This window comes from Triplophysa dalaica, chromosome 17, assembly GCF_015846415.1.
Source record: "Triplophysa dalaica isolate WHDGS20190420 chromosome 17, ASM1584641v1, whole genome shotgun sequence".
NCBI lineage: Eukaryota > Metazoa > Chordata > Actinopteri > Cypriniformes > Nemacheilidae > Triplophysa > Triplophysa dalaica.
Window position 1 is genome coordinate 15,602,275 of NC_079558.1, and position 21,237 is coordinate 15,623,511.

At 40.3% G+C, this 21,237-nt stretch overlaps 1 protein-coding gene across 4 annotated transcripts; it reads left to right on the plus strand.

The window, feature by feature from the left end:
- The first annotated feature begins 288 nt into the window (after nt 1-288).
- On the plus strand, nt 289-20,002 carry LOC130439321 (WD repeat-containing protein 49). Of its 4 annotated transcripts, XM_056771878.1 has the most exons (18): nt 289-451; nt 540-624; nt 1,679-1,904; nt 2,137-2,283; nt 9,672-9,794; nt 9,904-10,069; nt 10,149-10,195; nt 10,297-10,434; nt 13,885-14,073; nt 14,559-14,750; nt 14,840-15,079; nt 15,202-15,366; nt 16,155-16,304; nt 16,412-16,614; nt 16,856-16,995; nt 17,621-17,766; nt 17,851-18,094; nt 18,255-20,002. In XM_056771878.1, exons 2-17 carry the CDS (start codon nt 557-559, stop codon nt 18,079-18,081), a joined length of 2,571 nt encoding a protein of 856 aa, XP_056627856.1. In that variant the 5' UTR covers nt 289-451; nt 540-556; the 3' UTR covers nt 18,082-18,094; nt 18,255-20,002. The 4 variants fall into 4 exon arrangements, with proteins under 4 accessions (XP_056627856.1, XP_056627855.1, XP_056627858.1 ...); XM_056771877.1 differs by having other exon boundaries at nt 17,851-20,002; XM_056771880.1 differs by lacking the exons at nt 289-451; nt 540-624; nt 1,679-1,904; nt 2,137-2,283 and adding exons at nt 2,354-7,941; nt 8,165-9,424 and having other exon boundaries at nt 17,851-20,002.
- Nucleotides 20,003-21,237: the final 1,235 nt, after the last annotated feature.

The window sequence follows — 21,237 nt, forward strand, 5'->3', positions numbered from 1 at the left end:
GCAAATTTTAAGATCCTTCTCTCTGCAAGCAGACAAAGATGTTTTCCTCACCAGTATCGTGTTAATATTACAAAACGATACGTTTTATACACAACGTCTATATTTAGATATTGGCAAGGTGATAACTTTTTTTAATTACCTCGATCGGACGTAAAGTTTTATCGATTTATCTCTCACATGTTATGCAGAAAAAAAGATACAATCTACCTTATTAAAAATGCCACGTTTTTTTCTTGATTGATAACTGCTTATTGATCATTAACATGTCTGTACAAAGATATTAAGCACAAACCAAAGGAAGACAGAGATTCTGTGGAGAGGGAGCGTTTGCTCTGTGTTGTATAAGATTGCCCTAGTAACTGATGGATGATTAATTTAGAAACATGAGCATTCCTATCCTGTATTGAAGATCTGGTGCACAGAAGGAAGGAGAGATTCAACATACTTCTATGTAGATATTTTTATACACCATTTGTTTGTGTAGCACTTTTGTAGGCTATATCATCTTACTAATGATGAATATTTTGTTCTTTAAATAGTTTGTTAATTGAATGGCATGGAAGCCCAACAACATAAGGATCTATGGAAGGTCTACGGAGAGGAAATACCCAGCACCACTCATTAGTAAGTGAGTTGTTAATAATTGTTAATAAAAATAAATAAAATAGTAATGATAGTTGTTAATTATAATAAATTTAGTTTATCATACGACAAAACATCATATAGCGTAGACAGCCATTTTTCCAATCCAGAGATAGTATGCCTTGGCAATGTGTCAGCTATCAGTTGCATCAGCTTCCAAAACATGATGTCCCTTGGCTTTGTGTTCATATATTTGTAACTCAGCTAATGCTCACCGGTCTTGTGGTCCCATGTCCTTATTTGTTTTTTTTAATAAACGTAATAAAAATGTATGTAAAATAATTAACAGATGTTTACTTGATCCCAATTTGTACAAGCAACATAGACCGCATATATGGTTAATATTTGCCATTTACCTCTGTTAACACATTTATTTAAAAAAAACAAAAAAACAATCTTTGATATAGATCATTTTTATCTTGAATAAATATAAATGTGTAAAAAATACAAAATATAAAGATTAGGACACATGCGCATTTGATTGTGGATCTCACTGAATATTACATGCTTATAACATATAATAAGTTTGGTAAAACCAGACATGTTATCAGGTGGTGCCATGTGCAAAAAGCTACCCAGCCTGTGTCTGCTGGGATTGCTGGTGATATTTAAATCAGTAACTTTTCGGTTTGTTGTCGGTTTAACCATGGCAATAAACTTCACACTGGTTCCAGCATAGGGAGCATTTTGTTGATATCAAGTATTATACTATTTGTAAAATGTTTGACCTTTTTCTGACTGAAAATAATGTAATTGTTTCAATCAAATTATGTTAAAAGAATTGAGAAGGACCATGGTCTCAAATTATACAATGCAATTTTTGCAAGCATCACAGTCATGCCCTCAAGTGGTAGAATTTCAAAGCAATAAGAACTGTAATTCCTGTTTACTCCACATAATGTCTCTGTCTAGCTGTCTTTCTATCACACTCATAAAAACAACACTTTCTGTCTCTCTTTTTGTGTGTTTTATGACAATACTTGTGTATAGAACTCTATTTAAGTTACATCATATTTTTCAATCATTACATTTCTAGTTTTGTGACCCGGAGTGTTCGTCTGTTGGAGTCATTGCAGCCAAACCAACTAAAGTTACTGATGGAATCCTTCTTCAAACAGTGTTCTGTGACTTCCAAACACAACAGGAGAGTCAGAGCATGTGATCATGAAGACACTATGAATGTGGATGAACTCCTCTCTGCTCTGAAAGAAGTGACAGGCAAAGCCTACCCCAGAAATGATGTGGAGAAGTTGTTCAGCGAGGCAAGTGGTCTTGCCTTAGTGGTCCTTGTCAAACTTATTAGGCCTTATCATGTTCAACACCAAAATTTTACAAGTTTAAGGTCAAGCTTGTTTAAAGCTAGTTTGAAAGTCTGATGCGACCGCCAGCTCACCAGTTTTCTGCTGAGGACCAACATCCAAAACAAACGTGTCATGTGGAGTTGACTAAAATCAATGACAGGCTGTAACAGCACACGTGTCTTCTTTTGTACAGATGGACACCTCCTGTTCTGGTCGTGTAGGATGGGAAACTCTCTGCAATTACATGCTGCAGAATTACAAGCAGAGCGGAGACTCACTCCAGGCTGGAATTAATGTTCCCATTTCCAGGCCATTGATTCGCAACTGTACCTATAATAAGGTGACAGTAACCAACTTTTTATCTTATTTTAACTTATAACTTTGTGTTATTCAGATAGGGGTGTCACAATATAATGGTGTTGACAATAACCGTGATATTAATAACCATGATTACTGATATTATGTTAATACTAATAACAATTTAGTGCCATAATTTGGTTGGTACTTCAACATGGAAAGAGGAGGAAATGCACTTATGTTGCCTCAGGTATCACAGTGGAAACCAGCTCTCTCTCTTTCTACCACATGTTTTATAAATGTGATTCACATGGTAAAAAGCTATTCTTTCTTTTTATTGTCCTTGCGGAAAATTTTGTAATCTTCTTGTATCTTTTGCACCTTTCAGTCTTCAACAATAACAGCGAAGCACATGGCATTACATTAACAACACATAACAAATACTCCCAACATTAAACACCAGACCTCCCATTTCCAATAGCAAAATCACAAGGAATACAGAGACACCTGTGGTATCACAGGGATTTATTTAACAAAGCTATTTTGGAGAATATAAATTATATATGAATTTTTGATTTTGATCATGTTGTGAAATCTAATTTTGTGACAAATTCACCTCACTGACCAATGACTAATTGCTTTGATAAAGCAAATCTATCTGAACATCAATACCTTATTGTATTGTAAGGTAAGTAAGGTTATGCTTTAAAGTAAATACCCTATTCAAGTTACATGTATATCCACCAAACTTCATCTCTTTTGCAGAATATCTGAATTTCATCAAACTAACAGAGATAATCTCTGAGTATGTAAAGTACATGAGGTTTATACAAACTTCAAGGCATTTGAACATTTTTAAACTTACATGCAAAGCCTTCTTAAAACAAAAGGCAATCTTGATAACATCTTGACAACATCAAACATTACATTTAGTCATTTAAAAACTCACTTAAAAAGTTGCAATACTCATGAAGATACATGTCATCTACATAAAAAAATATATTTTCAAAAACATCTCCTAACGTAAACTTAAAGTAATGATTTAAAAATGAAACTGCCGAGTATAATTTTTCAGGAAGTGATCTGACTTCAATCCATGCAAAGATACAGTAATTTTAGATTTTATGTTTCAAAAATAATTTCAGATATGGAAAAAATAATTTCAGATATGCATAAAATAATCTGCTAAATGCATAAATGTAAGTGCAAAGAGGAGTAGTGTGATGCCATCATCCCAGTCCCTCTCAAACTCTTTGCAGTAGGTCTTCATCATTGTCTTGAGAGTTTTATTTAATCTCTCAAATGCACATTGACTCTCTGGATGATAGGCAGATGAGATATTGTGCTGAATAAATAACAGCTTTAACACCAGGGAGAAAATGTGTGACATAAAATTAGTGCCTTAATCAGACCGAACAACTCATGGTAGCCCAAACACTGTGAAAAACTTAATAAGGGCTTTAGAAATAGCAGGAACTGTGACCTTATGCAATAGAATGGCTTCAGGAAGCTGTGTTGCTGCACACATGACTGTGAGAAGATATTGGATACCTGACTTGGCACGTGGGAGAGGTCCAACACAGTCAATTAAAACATGTTGAAATGGCTCACCAATGGCAGGAATAATAGTGGGGCTGCAAGAATAGGCTGGTTAGGTTTACCTGTAATCTCTCAAACATGACACGATCTACAATACTGAGCCACATCTGACCTCACCTCAGGCCCAAAAAATTCTTAACACACAATGCAAAGTTTTCCTGATACCCACATGGCCAGACAGACAAAAATCATGAGCAAGATACAATATGTCAGACCGATAAACTTCTGGAACCAACACCTGAAACACGCTACTCCAGTCATCCACACTTAAAATTTTTGGATCTGTCCATTTCTCATCAGAACACCATCACTAACAAAATAACCAAAAGCTTCATTTGATAAAGCTTCATCTGACAATACATCTTCAAACATTGATGACAAAGTAGAGTCTTATTTTTGCTTAAGTATGAACCGCTCACGAGATGAAAACATCTTTCCAAACCCTGTCAAGTTCATGTCATCTTGGGCCATAAAAGTACCATAAAGTGGAATAACAGATGGATTGTTGGAAGGCCTATATTCGACATGGCATGAGTATTTGCACAAACAGGAAACAGGAACGTCAATTCAAGATCATCTGGATTATTTGACTTTTAGACAGTACATGTTACTTCCGGGACAGCTAGCATTTTCCCACCATCTAAATAATTCCCTAAAATAAAGGACACACCATCTATAGGAATCTGGGAACAAAGTGCAACAACAACATCCCAGATACTAAATACAATTGTAGATCAATTTTATGCAAAGCCATAGACAAAAATCCCTCACCGAAACCCTTGACAAGTACGTCTGAACCTTGAGGTGATGTATCATTAAAAGGAAAGACATCACAAAGAACCACAGATTGACGAGCTCCAGTATCTCTCCAGATCTTGATAGTTTGTCTTTGTTCCGGGCCAGAAGATAGACACACAAAACCATTCATCAAAATTGATGATGAGCAAGCTAACTCACCTTTCTTGCATGGAACATTAGCACCAGAGGATGCCAGAGGAAGGCTTGGCACAGCTATAGTTTCTTGCTTAGAACAGGACAGTCTGCAATAAGATGACCTGGTCTCTTTCAATAAAAACAAACCCTTCTGGAACCAAACAATCATTACTCATCTTCTTGGCAGGTGATGAGGCAAACCGCACAGACTTTACAAATCGAGACCTAGTGTGCTTACTGTGGCCCTGAAACTCAGCCTGTTTGTCACCAAAATTTGCCTTATGGGTCCAAACAAACTAATCTGCCTAGATTGTAGCTTGTTCTAAAGTCACTACCTTCTGCTCATTCAAATAAACAGATTCAACCTCAGGCAGACAGCTTTTAAATTATTCACGGAACGTGAGTCGTCTAAGATGTTCCTTACTTTCCACGTTCTGAGATGTACACCACTGATCAAACAGATTCTCCTTCTGTTTTGCAAACTCAACATAAGTGTGGTAAACAACTCAGGTACAACTACAGCAGAGCTGGCGGTAAGCTTCAGGAACATATGTCTTCAACATAGCTGCTTTAACCTCATCATAATTAGCACTCTTCTCAAGACTTAGAGCAGAATAAGCTTCCTAAGCTTTACCCACCAAGACACTTTGTAAAAGCAAAGTCCACACTGTTTAGGGCACTTTGATGTGTTTGCCACATGCTCAACATCAACACCACAGGGTTTTCTCCCGGTGGGACATGCCCGGAACACCTTCCCGGGAAGGCGTCCGGAAAAGATGCCCGAGCCACCTCAGCTGGCCCCTCTCGATGTGGAGGAGCAGCGGATCTACTCTGAGCTCCTCCCGAGTGACCGAGCTTCTCACCCTATCGCTAAGGGATCGCCCGGCCACCCTGCGGAGAAAGCTAATTTCGGCCGCCTGTATCCGGGATCTTGTCCTTTCGGTCATAACCCACAGCTCATGACCATAGGTGAGAGTAGGAATGTAGATTGACCGGTAAATCGAGAGCTTTGTCTTGCGGCTCAGCTCCTTCTTCACCACGACAGACCGGTACAGCGACTGCATTACTGCAGAAGCTGCACCGATCCGTCTGTCAATCTCCCGTTCCATCCTTCCCTCACTCGTGAACAAGACCCCCAGATACTTGAACTCCTCCACCTCAGGCAGGAATTCTCCACCTACCTGAAGTGAGCAAGCCACCCTTTTCCGACTGAGAACCATGGCATCAGATTTGGAGGTGCTGATTCTCATCCCAGCCGCTTCATACTCGGCTGCAAACCGTCCCAGTGCATGCTGGAGGTCCTGGTCTGATGGGGCCAGCACGATGACATCATCCCCAAACCCGACGCCCTCCGGCCCCTAGAAATTGTGCCTAGAAATTCTGTCCATAAGAATTATGAACAGAACCGGCGACAAAGGGCAGCCCTGCCGGAGTCCAATATGGACCGGGAACAAGTCTTACTGCCGGCAATGCGAACCAAGCTCCTGCTCCGGTCGTGCAGGGACCGGATAGCCCTTAGCAAAGGGTCCCGAATCCCATACTCCCGGAGCACCCTCCACAAGATGCCAGTACCCTGGCATAGACTTTCCTGGGGAGGCTGAGAAGTGTGATCCCCGATAGTTGGAGCACACCCTCCGGTCCCCCTTCTTAAAAAGAGGGACCACAACCCCGGTCTGCCAGTCCAAGGGCACTGTCCCCAACCGCCACGCGATGCTGCAGAGGCGTGTCAGCCAAGACAGCCCCACAACATCCAGAGACTTTCCGGTACTCAAACCCCTCCACCACGGTAAGGTGGCAGTTCAAGGAGAGGCCTACTTTCTAATCCAACTTGTCAGTAATCACAATTATCTAAAGACAAATACTGGGCATTAGTCTACACTGAATTCCACAAAGAACTTACACACACAAGCTGCTAACACACTTAATTTAGGATCATGAACCAAATAAACCAAAAGTGCCTCAAAATGTTTAACTCACATAACTTACATATTCCCTTTTCCGTCCTATACAAAAAAAACTAAGTAAGATGAGCATGGTTGCTGAGCCCAAACATAATACAAAACACATGAGACACCTGGAAACCTGCCTATTATTTTCAAACTCCTATCTATCTTCTGAGGTGTGCCGGGCACGAGGCGACTTTAAAAGCTAAATCTCAGCTAGTGTATGTCATGATTCTGCCTCTTCATGTCATGTCTATCTTTATATTGTGGCATATTCATGGCAGAGACTTAGGTTTTGTGTGGAGAAAAACATACTATTGTCGATCATGACATAATATGCTTTCTCTACGGTCTCGTCTTTGGCCCTGGCCCTCTCATTCCTTGTTTAGTTTTCCACCTGTGTCATATTACCCACACCTGCCTATTGTTATCTTCCTTGGTTAGTATCCATATTTAATGCCCTTGTGTCTGCTGTCCTGTGCTCGTCCCTTTTGCAATGTTAACCTTGCTTGATTTCCTTGCCTTGACTTGACTTGCCCTGTCCTGCCCTTGCATGCCCTAACCATGTTTGTTTTATGTTGTGTCGTTGTTGTGCATTTAGTTTCTTTTGCCCCCTCGTGGAAATGTTTTGTTTTCAAGTTTTTATATTAGTTGCATTCTTGTTTACTTACCGTGTTTCCCCATCGTGGGCTTTTATTTTGTGCTTAATAAACTATCGTTTCTCATTAACCCAGTTCACCGCTGCCTGTACTTGGGTGTTACTCTCATACATCCTGACACTTTAGACCAGGGCTTCTCAAAGTCTACTTTCAAAGGTCCAAATCTGAATTCACGAGAATGTTCAAGGTCCGGACAATTGGTTGTTTCAAAATTAGTTTTTAATACACATCCTTATAACTTTAATATTTTCTGTTCACCCACAACACCCGTTGGTGAGTAAGCATCCTGAATGCATCTATTTCTCAAGATCCTTGTACATTGAAGTATGTTTGTCCACCACTGATTCTGCTCTCATTTTGACAACCCTCATCGACTCTGGGTCAGTCCGCAATTTCATCACCGGCGCCCTCTGCTACCAGCTCAATCTCAAAAAGGGAAGCCTCCCCATCAATAATAAAGTCCAGTGCATCCTCCGAAGACCACTTGGTAAACTGAGTTTTCAAGTGGGGCGGGAGCAGCTGCAAGTGGGTGTATGCCACAAGGAGGATATACAGTTGAAAGAAAAAGTATGTATACTTTTTCCACCCTGCACTATGAATGTTTACATGTTGTGTTCAATAAAAACATGAAAACGTATAATGTTTGTGCGGTATTAGTTTAAGCAGACTGTGTTTCTCTATTGTTGTGACTTAGATGAATATCAGAACACATTTTATGACCAATTTATGAAGAAATCCAAGTAAGCCCAAAGGGTTCACATACTTTTTCTTTCAACTGTACATCTGTTAGTCCTGGAGCAGGCCACTACAGAGATCATCCTGGGTCACCTGTGGCTCATTAAGCACCAGCCATAAATCCACTGGAGGACTGGGGAGACCCTATGATTGTTTCCTAACCCTGGCTTCTCTTCAACCTGCTTCACACTGTGCAGTTGAAGTCGGCACCACGACCATCAAAAGTCCCCATGAGAAACTCTCTGTTAAGATCCCTGAGTGTTACCATCAGTTCAGAGACGTTTTCTGCCCCCCCAGGCACCCCATCTACCACCTCATCGACCATAGGACTGTTTCATCGAATTGAAGAAGGGTGAGCCAGTGCCCCATTGGAAAATATCCACTTTCCATTCCCAAGCAGAAGGACATGGAGCAGTACATCTCCGAAGGCCTGAAGCAAGTTAACATCATTCCTTCTCCATCTTCTGCATCCTCAAGCTTCTTCTTCGGGTTTTTATGGCCATGCATTGACTTAAGGGCATTGAAAATATAATCTGCTGCGAATCCAAAGGGGCGATGAGTGGAAGACGGCATTTGTAACTCCCAACGGCCGTTATGAATACTTAGTAATGCCATATGGACTTGTGAACGCTCCCTCTGTCTTCCAGCCATTAATCTTGGAGATGAGCGCCTCACCTACCGGGGAAGGAGCGGTGCTATCACAGTGGTAGGGGAATCCTCAAACACTCCATCCATGGGCCTTCTACTCCCACAAGCTCAACTCGGCGGAGAGAAATTACAGTATTGGGGACAGGGAGTTGTTAGCAATCAAACTCGCATTGGAAGAGTGGAGGCATTTTCTGGAAGGAGCTCATATACACCAATTATAAAAATCTCAAATATCTCCATGAAGCCAAACACCTGAAACCCACCAAGCCTGTTGGGCTATGTTTTTCTCCAGATTCCCCTTCCAGATCTCATATCATCCAGGTTCCAAGAACTCCAATACAGATGTCCTGTCTCGTATGTTTTTCCCAAAGAAGACCACTCTTTCAAGCCTACACACTGTTACGGAACCACCAGGCCATCACACCACTCCTTCACTACGCTCCCCGTCACTAGAATTCTGATCGCCGCCACCTGCACCTCATCACCACCTCATCAGCACCACTATACAACACTCCCTATTTCCCTCAGTCAGCGTCAGGATTCGGTTGTGATACGGACACTCTGTTTTACTCACCTGAGCTACTTACCTGCTATCCCACATTGAAGTCTCCAAGTCTGTTCCTGTTCATCTCAAGAATCTTAATAATACAATTCATGTTAGAGAGGGGTAAGTTTTGCCTGTTGTTGATAATTACCAGCTGTGAAGTACTGTAGCCTATCACAACACGCTCAAGCAGTCACGTCAGAGGAAAGTAAACGAACAGTGTCCCAATGTGAAGTGAGTCAGGGTCCAAACCAGTGCCCAAACCCTTGTGCACGATATACTGATTCATGATCTTGGGAGATAGGGACCTGATTGAGACACAGCCAATGTATTTTGACTAATGTAATTGTACAATCACTCTCCACACCAGAGAGAGCCCATCATTCGTATTTTGGCAGTGGACCGGTCTCCACCAATGCGTTACATCAGCATCAGCAAGGGAGGAACACTTGCAGTGTGGAATAGTACTCTTAACATCACAAAGCAACTGAGGGTAAAATATCAACGCTGAAATTAATTTCTTTGCTTTATACTTTCAATAAATTTCACTATAGACTTAATTGATGTTTAACATTCCAGAAACCTCTCTTTAATTTGTGCAGATGTGCGGGGAACCCTTTGATAAAACAGAATTGGGAAGGAGGTGTTGTATCACAGATGGCATCTACATGGCCAACGTCCACAAGATCGCTGTGGCAACAATGAGCAGGGGCATTCACTTCTTTGACGTTGCCACCACAAACTGTTTCGAGCAGTTTTATTTATTTGGTATTCACTAGTAAACAACTACCAGATGTATAAGTTTGCTATTAAACTTACCATGTTGACTCTGAACCCTGCTTTTTAGGACTGAATCATTTCGCCACTGCTCTGAGTTATTGGTATGACAAAGAGGTGTGCCAGTCACTTTCTAAAAACCAGTGTTGAACCGGAATACATTTAAGGCATGTTAAGTTTCTATTTATGTCATTTTGTTGTGATTCATTTCGTTCTAGGATCCAGGAGAGAAGTGTGTGCTGATGTGGGGAGATGAGAGTGGCTCTGTAAATTTGTTGTGGTTTCTTCAGCCTTCAAAAGGGCTCTTTGAGACAAAATTCACCAAGCAAACAGCCTCTGTCCCTATTTTTATGCCAGTAAGTTAATTCAGCTTTTAGCTATATACAGTAAGCTATATAAAGATTCAGAACTGTATTGCATCATATGTGCAAAGTGTGCCAAGAAAAGATAGATATAGCACAATTACAATTTACTGTATTGTAATAAAATTGCAATTAATAAGATACAACACATTTTTTGGAGGATCTATTGAAAGAAAAGCAACACACACTTTTGGGTTGATTAAACCCATCATTGGGTCAGAAATGGATAACCCCAATTGTTGGGTTGAATGAACTATGGCTAAATATGGTTATTTTTACCCAATCCAGCTAAGGTTAATTTATAACCCAACGGTTGGGTTTGTCCATTTTTTAACACTGGGTTCAAATAACCCAAGGGTCCATATCGCTATAAAGTGCAGCTTCTCATACCAGTATTGCCAAAAAGGGTTTAAATCATCCTCAAATTGACATAGACATTTATACATTTGGCAGACGCTTATCCAAAGCAACTTGCCTTAGATTATACAGCACCATGCTCTAACCACTACAGGAAAGCTGATTTACAGCATCTACAGTTATATTATGTGTTATAACTGTTGTGTTACATGATATTTCATATTACATGATATTTGTTGGTGACAGGGTGGACAATGACAGGGTGTACCTGCAGTTAGATACACGATTCACATTTGAAGCTGACTGTGACTGTTTAAAATATATATTTTGAATTTCTGAAAAGTTTTTATATTAATTGATATTTCACTATGACAGAGTGGACATGTTAAGCTTGACAACATCCAACTACAAACACGATATGATGAAAATCGGGAAATATAAGTGTAGATATTTACTAGGAGTGTAGTAGATGTTTTAACCTCCACTGAGGAAAGGCAAAATGTAATGTAAAAGAGTACATCAGTTGGTTTCTTAAAAGGGCATTCACCCAATAATTTCAGGGTTGACAGCATTTTCAGGGACAAGTTTTATCAAATAACTTGAGGACAATAAGAATTTTCAAAACATATTTTCATGTGTCATTTATTCACTTATATCACTCAATGAAATTAAATATGTGTAAATATTTGGCCATTTATAATGAAACCTCAAAATGCCATCATTCTGCATTATTTTCACGATGGCTCAGTGATTCTAATGAGACCAAATGGACAAAGTGATATTGACATTTTTTAGACTGCTCAACGGGTTTGTTCCCGAAGAGCTTGATAGACTCATCTCTCTCGCCTTACAAGTGGAAGCCCATCCTGATCTCTGCCGGCAGCGCCGATAAACGACCATCCTGGCTCGCATCCGGATCTTCTGTTCTTACTGCTCCCAATCCTCCACCTTATAACTCCCTGGACTCTGAGCCTATACAGCTGAAGCAACTTCGCCTCACCCCCAGGCAGAAGCAGCAATGCCTGGCTCAGTGTCTTTGCCTCTACTGCGGCAAGCCCGGTCACTTTGCCCTCAGGTGTCCTATAAAAGCCAACACCCACCAGTAAAACCGAGGATCCTGGTGAGCAAACTCATCAGTTCATCTCGCACCAAGCTCTACTTCCGGCTCGTTTTTCAGGCTACCATGCTGTGGCGAGGAGGACATGGCTCAGCGATGTCTGCAACGAGAGGGGGATGAGTGGAAGACGGTGTTTAACACACCCACGGGACATAACATAAGTATTTGGTGCTTCCCTTCGGTCTCTCCAATGTTCCTGGCTTCTTCAAGGGCCTTGTAAATAGTGTCTGGATGACAGGATTAATCAGTTTGTCTTGGCATATTAAAAGTGTCCTCCAGTGCCTGCTTAAGATTCAGCTTTTTGTCAAAGCTGAGAAGTGCGAGTTCCTAAACAATTCTGTGACGTTCCTATGCCACATAATATACACTACTGGCATTCAAGATGATCCTGCAGCGTTTCCTGGGGTGCGCCAACTTTTGCCTGCACTTCAACAGGAACTTTGGTTAGATCGCTGCACCTCTCACTGCTTTAACCTCCGCCAAAGTGCCCTTCAGGTGGAATCAGAATTCTCCAGATGCCGTTGATTAATTAAAGTCCCATTTTATCTCTGCTCCTGTCTTGTCTGTTCCAGATTCGTATCGGCAGTTCATTATTGAGGTCGACGCTTCGGATGTCTAAGTAGGCGCGGTCTTGTCTCAGCGGACTTATCGTAAGGGGAAGGTTCATCCTGTGCCTTCTCCCATCGGCTCATCCCGGCGGAAAGTAACAACGACATCAGCATTAGGCAGTAACTGGCGGTTAAGTTGCCGCTTGGTGAGTGGCCCATGCAATCCATCCCACAAGTATGATGGTCGGGCTATCTCTTGGGGAATGTCGGGTGGAGTTGGCAGGCCGAGGCTTGCAAGTGCCAAATGAGTGTCCGACGGGCAGATTGTTTGTGCCTGATGCGTCCTGAAGTCCTCAATTGGGGACACTCATCCAGGCTGGTTTGCCATCCAGGGATTCGGGGAACGCTGGCTGCCGTCCGTCAGTGCTCATGGTGGCCATCATGGATCACTAATGTCAGTCATTTTGTATTGGCCTCCATGACGTGTGCCCTATCCAAGCCCAGTAATTGTCCTGCCGCTGGTCTGTTTCACTCCCTCCTGCCCTTGGTCACACATTGCACTTGATTTCATCACTGAGATTCCCCAGGTGATGAACACCGGGGTTCTCGGTGGTGGACCGCTTCTCAAATATGAATCATTTTCTTTCCCTACTCAAATTTCTCTCCTGCGGGACACCACCGGACAACTGCTCATTGATCACGTATTCCGTCTCCACGGCTTTCCTGTCGATGTGGTCTCTGATAGGGGCTTGCAGTTCACCTCCCATTTTTGTAGTTCCTGGAGCCAACAGCTCTCAATGGTGGAATATGCCCACAATTTTCTTACCTCGGCTGGATCAGGTTTGTCCCCTTTTTGAGTGTTCCATCGGTAACCCCCCTCTTTTCCCTTCACAGGAACCCGAAGCTGCGGTACCGTCTACTCTGTCTTTTATCCAGCTGTCGATCGTCGCCGGTTCTCTCCTTCTACCTATATGTGTGGCCAACGGGTTTGGCTATGTACCAATTACCTCGTTCTCTGGGTCCCCACACAAGCTGGCACCCAGGTTCATTGGGCCACATGGGTGCCTGCCTGCTGTTTCCCGTACAAGCTGTTTCCCGTACAAGCTCTCCACACCTCACTTTGATACTAACTTCTTATGTGGAATACTAATAAACCTCTTATTACCTGCAACTGAATCCGTGTGTATTCCCACCCTTGACAGAAGACAACAAAGGGTTAAATGGGTGGAGCCAAAGTGTTTAGGAAAATTGTGTATTGTTTTATTTGCAAACAGTTGAAAGTGAGGCAGCAAATAAAGATTTTAATCAGAGTTTTGTGACAGTTTGGATAAAAAATTACCCTATGAGACTTACTTGCTGTGAACATGGACAAACTAGAGAGACTACAGTAATGCATCATCAATAGTGTTTGTACCCTTGCAGGACATATGTACCCACAGTGAACTTGTCACCTTTCAAAACATCCCACACATCCACAGTCAACCGATCAACAGTATCCTGTATGAGCACCATGGTGAGCTTATTATTACATCATCTGAAAGCACAAGCAGCTCTGTGGTAATCATTGATGTCCATCAGAAGAGACAGAAATACACTTGGAGAATTAGAAAGGTACGCTTTGATTCGAAAAATAAAATTTGGCATTGTGCACGATACAGATGAATAAATGGACAGACAGATACATACAGTATATGCATATATTTATTTCTAAACTCATCATAATTGAGTTTTTTTAACAACTGTTTTTAACTTAAATTAAACTAATGATTTAAAAGGGTGATGGTGTTTGGATTTTGTTATTGTTATTGTGGCTTTATACACAGTGTTCAGAATCTAATAAATTGGCTTCATTTCTTTGTTTTGACGGATGGAGTATTCAGTAACATATTCCATTCTGTAATATTCAGAAAAAAGTAACAAGTCACCCTCGCAACTCTTCCGAATTTAAATGAGAAGACATTTGCACTCTGAGCTTTGTATAAAACAAGAGCTACTGTATGATTCGACCATTAGTCAGACTGAATTACTGCATGTTTACCCATAAACAATGACACAGAACATTTGAAATCCATTCACTATGACTTGTTTTCCTGCAGGGAGTCAAATGTTTTGACTTCAGCTCTTCTCACAGCCTCCTGGTAACTGCTGGAGTGGACCCTGCTGTGAGAATGTGGAACCGCTATGTGACCTCTCAACCCATTGCGGTTCTGCGGAGTCACAAGACCAATGTGGTGGATGTGGCTATTCACCAAGCAATGAGCAAGATCTTCAGCTACGCTAAGGATTCTGTCAGTATTATAACCACTAAATGTCAATTTGGAAAGCTCAGTTTAATTATAAGCTCTTTAGTTTATTTGAGTTTATTTTCACTTTTCAGGTGGTGAACATATGGGATATACCTTCTCAACAATGCGTTAAGACAATTGACCTGAAATTCCCTCATTTACAAGCAGGCCGTGTTCTTGAACATGGCCCCTTTCCTCTTCTTCTCAGTCTGACGGCAGATCCTGCTCTCCTGGTGACCTGCAGGGAGTATATTGCTATGCTGAGACTCCACAAAACAGAGTCCAGCAGACAACACTACACATGTGCCCTTTACAGTCCTCACCTTGAACAGGTTGGCTTTTGAGATTGTTGGTTTGAGGATTGATCATTACAGGTTATCATCTTTAATATACAGTGTTCGAAGAGTAATGTCTGTGTGTTGTGTACATTTGGTTTGGACATGGTTTATTGCAGGTAATAACAGCCTGTGCTGACTCTTCATTGGCTGTGTGGGATGTTCAGACAGGCCTGAAGAAGATGGAAATAAGGAATGCTCATAGTATGGAGAAGATTTCTTGTATTACACTGGACCGAAGCCAACACAGGCTGATCTCTGCAGCCACCAATGGAACTATCAAGGCAAGTTATTGAGTTCCTCTATGTTAATATAAAAACTTAAGATGAATTATAATAAACTATTAATCCAACCAGCCTGTAGGTACAGAGGACCAGCCCCCATATTTATTGTAGCCATATTTTATACAGATCTCTTATCTCATATTGCACTCAGAACACCTGTATGGACAGTATTCAAGTCAAATGTGGTCAGATGGGCCCTTTTTGTCTAAGAGGGTTGTGCTTGGCCAGCAAAAAACTGCAGTGTGGCGGAGACAGACTTTATGATAGTCTACATCAGAGACATCTAGTCTAGAATAAATTTAGAACCCGGACAAGAGCATTCCGGTATACTCGCTGTCAGTAAAGTTTGATAAATTGGACAATAGTTCAATTGGCAGTTTGAAATAGCTAGGAAACAATGGACGGGATTGTAGGCTGAAAGAATACATCAACCATCATTTAAACGTATACATTGTTCCCTGGGACCATTATCCATTACAGCAGCTCTAGCTTATCAAGGATTCATTTGGCAGATCATAAAAATCCAGTTTTCTGAATGTGTTTTACATAGTATAATTTATTTATCTATGAAGATGTATTATTACAGATTTAAATTACATAGCTAACTTTGTTGTGAATTTGAAATGAACCAATATTCATTTCTTTGGTATGTTTTCAGGTGGATTTTATTAGTGATTGTTTAAAAGAAGCTGTTAAAATAGAAAGTTTTGGTATTTTGAATTATTTTACTGATTGGCCATTGTTGTGATCACTGTCTTCTGTTACTAATGGGCACATTTCCCTGCAAGGTGTGGAACGCGTTGAATGGGCACAATCTTCACAAGCTAGAAGCTGTCTCGGAAACAGAGGTCACTGGGATCATCTGTCACCATGACAACCAGCTTATAGCCACAGGATGGAGTCGACTCATCGCTCAATATAACATTGGATTTTCAAATGTAAGGGACACACACTTACACACTTTAATGGCCGCTTAATGTGCATTTTCAATTGTGGCTTTTGAGTATCTGATTTTATGCTCACACTTTGAGTTTTATGAGGACAGGACACATATGTCAAAGCAGATCTGTCCTTGGAGCCTGGTTGTCAACACAGTGAGGATATCATAGCAATGGATCACTGTCCAAGTTTGGGAATTCTAGCTACTGGGAGCTTTGATGGAGAAATTATTATGTGGAATATGGGTCTCCAAAGGTCCATCACAAGACTGCAGAGATCCCCACCGGATAAAATGGGAGGCAAACAAAGGTTTTTAAGGAGACATACTAATACAAAATGGAAATTAAGAAGTGTATTTAACAATATACTGAATGTCATCCTCATTTAAAGAGTTTTTGAGCTTAGATTTTAAGAATGCTGTGATATAATTCATACAGATTGAAAAATGTATAAACTGTTCATAAAGACATTTTGCTGATTTGGGAAATTCAGTTTATATGTCAGCTGGCAAAGAAAAAATATGCTTTGATGTGTTTGTATGTGTACATAGGTTATATCCGCCTGTTCATAGGCTGCTGTTCCTGCAAAGACGAGCACAGAAAAATGTTTTGAAAAACAGTGCTGTATTGCTCAGCTCACAGGCCGGATCTGTCTGCTGGTGGAGCATATATGGACCCAAGCACAAGCATGGTAAACAATAACTGAGAGCACTTGATGATGACTTATACCACAAACAGTAATTTGGCCCATTTTAAATAGAAGACTCTTTAAATTACACCCTACCTCAGAGACTGAACTATCACATAATACGCCATTAAAATGTAACATTCCTAAAACTGTCTTTCTGGCGCTGTATGGTTCTATAAAGAGCATCCACAAAAACAATTCTTTGTAGTGGAAAATGTTCTTTAGACTATAAGAACGTAAAAAATGGTATATAACCTTTATTTTTAAGAGTGTACAGCAATGTATTTGAAATAGTGGCCAAGGATCAGAAGCTAAAACAGAGCTTTGTATGCACAAAATGTAGTCCGTTGTTTGTGCCACAACAGGAGTTAACACTTGGTGATTCTTGGACAGATTACAGTAAACCGCAATATAATACTTAAAATATTTGGTGATGTGAGCATATGATTACATTTCTTGTTTCTTGATTCATGTCCCATAACAGCACAGTACAATGAAAGTATAGAAAGTAATTCTGAAAAAAGAACACTACAGTAAACTACAATATTAATGCTAATGTTTAAATGACCCATTATGAAAAGTGAATAGAGGAATAGGAAAGTGACTTTGTTCATTTGGTTTGATGCAGGGCAGTTCTATGTGCCTGGTGAATCTAATAAGAGTGTAACGGGTTTAAGTTCAGACCAGGAAAATGGTCTTCTTGTCACTGGAGACACCACTGGATCCATAAAAGTGTGGGACATCTCACAATATGCCTTATCGGCTGGAGATGAAGTAAGAACATTAGCATTCAACTCATGTTTTAGCTATCAGAGATTGATATCTATATGTGGTGTTTGTTTAACCTGTCTCTCTTAGTCTTCAACAGAATTACCTCCACTGTTACACTCTTGGAGGGGCCATGAGGGGGCTTTAGAGAGCAGTGAGATTCTGGCGTACGGCTCTCGACTCTTTGTGCTAACCGTATCATCTGACTGCAGGGCCTGTCTGTGGACCATCGATGGAGGTTATGTAGGGTGTTTTGGACAGGAAGAGAAGTGGGATATAAGCAACCCGGACACTTATCAAATGAGCAGGAATCTTGTATAACATTGGGCTCCAGGTTCTGTCCTGGAGGGCCGGTGTCATGGAGAGTTTAGCTCCAACCCCAATCAAACACACCTAAAGCGGCCAATGAAGACATTACTAGACAAAGCAGAAACTTACATGCAGGTGTGTTGAGGGAGATTGGAACTAAACTCTTCAGGACACTGGCCCTCCAGGAACAACTTTTGGGACCCCATGTTCAACATGTGATAGCATACTGATAGCATACTCAACTATATACTCAAAAAGATATTTTCAGAATACCCAGGACAGGACTGTTTTACAAAACAATATAATGAAATCTCTGCAACAATAACCAGCACCACATTTACCCCAGGCATACTTACTGGGAAGCATTTCTCCGAATAGTTCCGTATTTTTTCATCCTCATGCCTTATATGGCTTTCTTTCTTTTTGCTGAACACAAACAGTGTTTTTGCCTCTAGACTGCCATTAGTAATTCTCCAAAAAGCAATAGGATGCAAATTAGCAGCTCATATCCTGGCCCAGATGTGATTCTGGCAGCTGTTGTTGTGGATATTTGATGACTATCCACATTTGGCAGAGCTGGCTTGGCAATGAACAGAGAGGCGTTAACAAATAAACCAACAGAGTGAATGTTTTGATGGTCTGATATAACTGCTGTTAAACTCTAGCATATGGTAGAAACAGAAGCTTTGTGGTGAGGGTTGAAAAGTCCAAAGAGACCGTTATTGTGGTGTTTTCATTGTTGTTTTTACAATTGTCTGAAAGTCTCTAACCGTCAAAGAAAACTATAAGTGTCTGGTGTGGTAAAAATCTCTCCTCAGATTTCCTTCTCCTCATCAGCTGACTGACTTTGTGTAGACCTTCAGTGGGAAAAATCAGTAAGGATTAGTTCACCCAAAAATGAAAATTGTTCATCATTATTATTCTGTGAATATTTTGTCACACTTAGCCAAACCTTCAAACTGACAGAAGGTCTGGATTCTGTCACAGCTCTCATAGGGTAAAGATAAAAATGACAACACAATCTCACTGCAAACACATAACTATTTTACGATGTGGCTAATTTTGGCTAATTCGTTTGATTTCATCAAACTATCGATTTGTATGAGGAACAGAAGCGAAAGCGATCACCATCTGCTGTACTTCATCTGTCTCGTAACAGACAGCGCCATTACGTCAGCTTTGAATGTGAAATGCTGTTGTCTCTCGTTACCGATTACGTCATTCTAATGGCGCTTTTCCACTGGATAGTACAGCACGGTACGGGGCGGCACAGCTCTCTTTTGGGGGGTTTCCACTGGGTGCAGTACTTAGTACCCCACCTTTTTTAGTACCACCTCGGTTGAAATTCCAAGCGTAATGTACCACTACCAAAATGTGACGTGTTTACACACAGATCACTGATTGCCAGAAGAATCTTTACCAGCTTCATTGGATTTGAAACACATGAATACGTATTTTAATATTTAATATTGGCATTTCGTTATATGCTTTGTGGAAGTAATATAGAGATTGAAAACCTTAACTCAATGCTAAATGTTACATTAGCTTACCCTGTTGTGCCACCAAATTATCGTTGTCTCTTCTTTGCTGAAATATTTCCCAAAGTCTGTGGTATTTTAGCAGTATTTTGTTTTCCTGCCATCGGCCATCGATATACTCCATTACTTCTGTGCTGTGCGTGTGTTTGTTGCGTTTACACAGCTGTGGAAAAGCAAATTGAGCTGAAGTGAAGTGTGCTGTACCGAGCCGAGTCATACTAAACTTGACGGTACCATGCAGTGGAAAAGCTCCATAATGTTTCGGTTTGTATGCAGACGTGTTGAATGTACATTCCTGGAGTTCCTTGTATAAAGTTATCGTTTGGCTTGAGTTCAGAAAGATTGCAACGCGACTTGTTTGTAATAGGTTTATACTGTTTTGTTCATTTTATGGAATAAATACATGTGACTGTACTTTTACTCGTGCATTGTGTTTATGGTTGACATGTGGATAGGGTAAGGGGTGGGGGGTAAGGTGCTCTTAAAATATCATTGAGCCCATAAACATTTATTAAACCATCAATCATTTTACAAATGCAAAAATGTATGTGTCTTTATCTGACACAAAACGGCATATGGGGCCACAGACACACAAACCCACATGCACAGAAAACAAAATACACACGCACTGACATACGCACGCACACTCACACACACAGCATAGTTTTCACAGAGAAGCACACATTTACAGTTTTTCTTGATTGGATATTTATTGAAATTATGCTTAATTTTCTCCAAATTCTAAACACAAATTCATAAATTCTCACCCAATTACCTCAACATTTACAGGTCAAACTAAAAGTTTAAAAACAAAAAAATTCATAAACTGGGTATGGAACACAATACAGAATACAATTTCATAAATATTATATAAATAAACATGGCATCATATGCAACAAAAATGTGACAAATAAACTTGAAAATCACACTTTTGAGGGTGTACACGTGCCACAGTTTACAGGATACAAGTTGGTGTTTTGTTCTCTGAATTGTTTCATGAATTGGGTGTTAGCAATCAAGAAAAACTGTACGATAACAGAGAAAGAAACACAAGTCAAATATTATGCGGACTATAAACTCCTATATGTAATAAATAAATGAACCAGAATGTTACAGTTATGTAATACATATTTTTGCATGAAAAGGTGAAGGTTTCATGGTGGTCAAGGTCACCAAAAATTATATTTCAATTCCTCAAATACTCAACAATAACCTTAATGATGCCACAATTTTATATAAAATATATATTGCATACTGTGTACAGTATTCACTGTATTCACAACCACAAATGCTTACAGCAACAAAACAGTTGGTTTCCATCTTGCATTTGTTTTACAGTGAATTTTCAACATCTCTATTCCAATTCTTTTCAATCTTGTACAGAAATGTACCAAGGAGCTAATGAAAGAATACCTTTAGGTTTTCTGTGTGTATATGATATATCCAAAAATATAACATTATGGTAAAGGTGTTAACAACAGAAGACAAATGTTTGCTTTTGAAATGTGTATGTGATATTTTTAATGTAGTTTTCATTTTGCAAGAGATGTGAGGCAATTTGCGTGTGAAATTCTTGGATTTGTGTGTAAAGTTAAAAAAAAAATAGTCAACCTTTCGAAAATGTGTGTAA

Coding starts and splice junctions, on each gene's coding strand:
- LOC130439321 (XM_056771877.1), top strand. CDS start 557: ATGGAAGCCCAACAACATAAGGATCTATGGAAGGTCTACGGAGAGGAA. Junction 10,196..10,296: donor GTTATTGGTATGACAAAGAG/GTGTGCCAGTCA, acceptor ATTTCGTTCTAG/GATCCAGGAGAGAAGTGTGT. Junction 14,751..14,839: donor TCAGCTACGCTAAGGATTCT/GTCAGTATTATA, acceptor TTCACTTTTCAG/GTGGTGAACATATGGGATAT.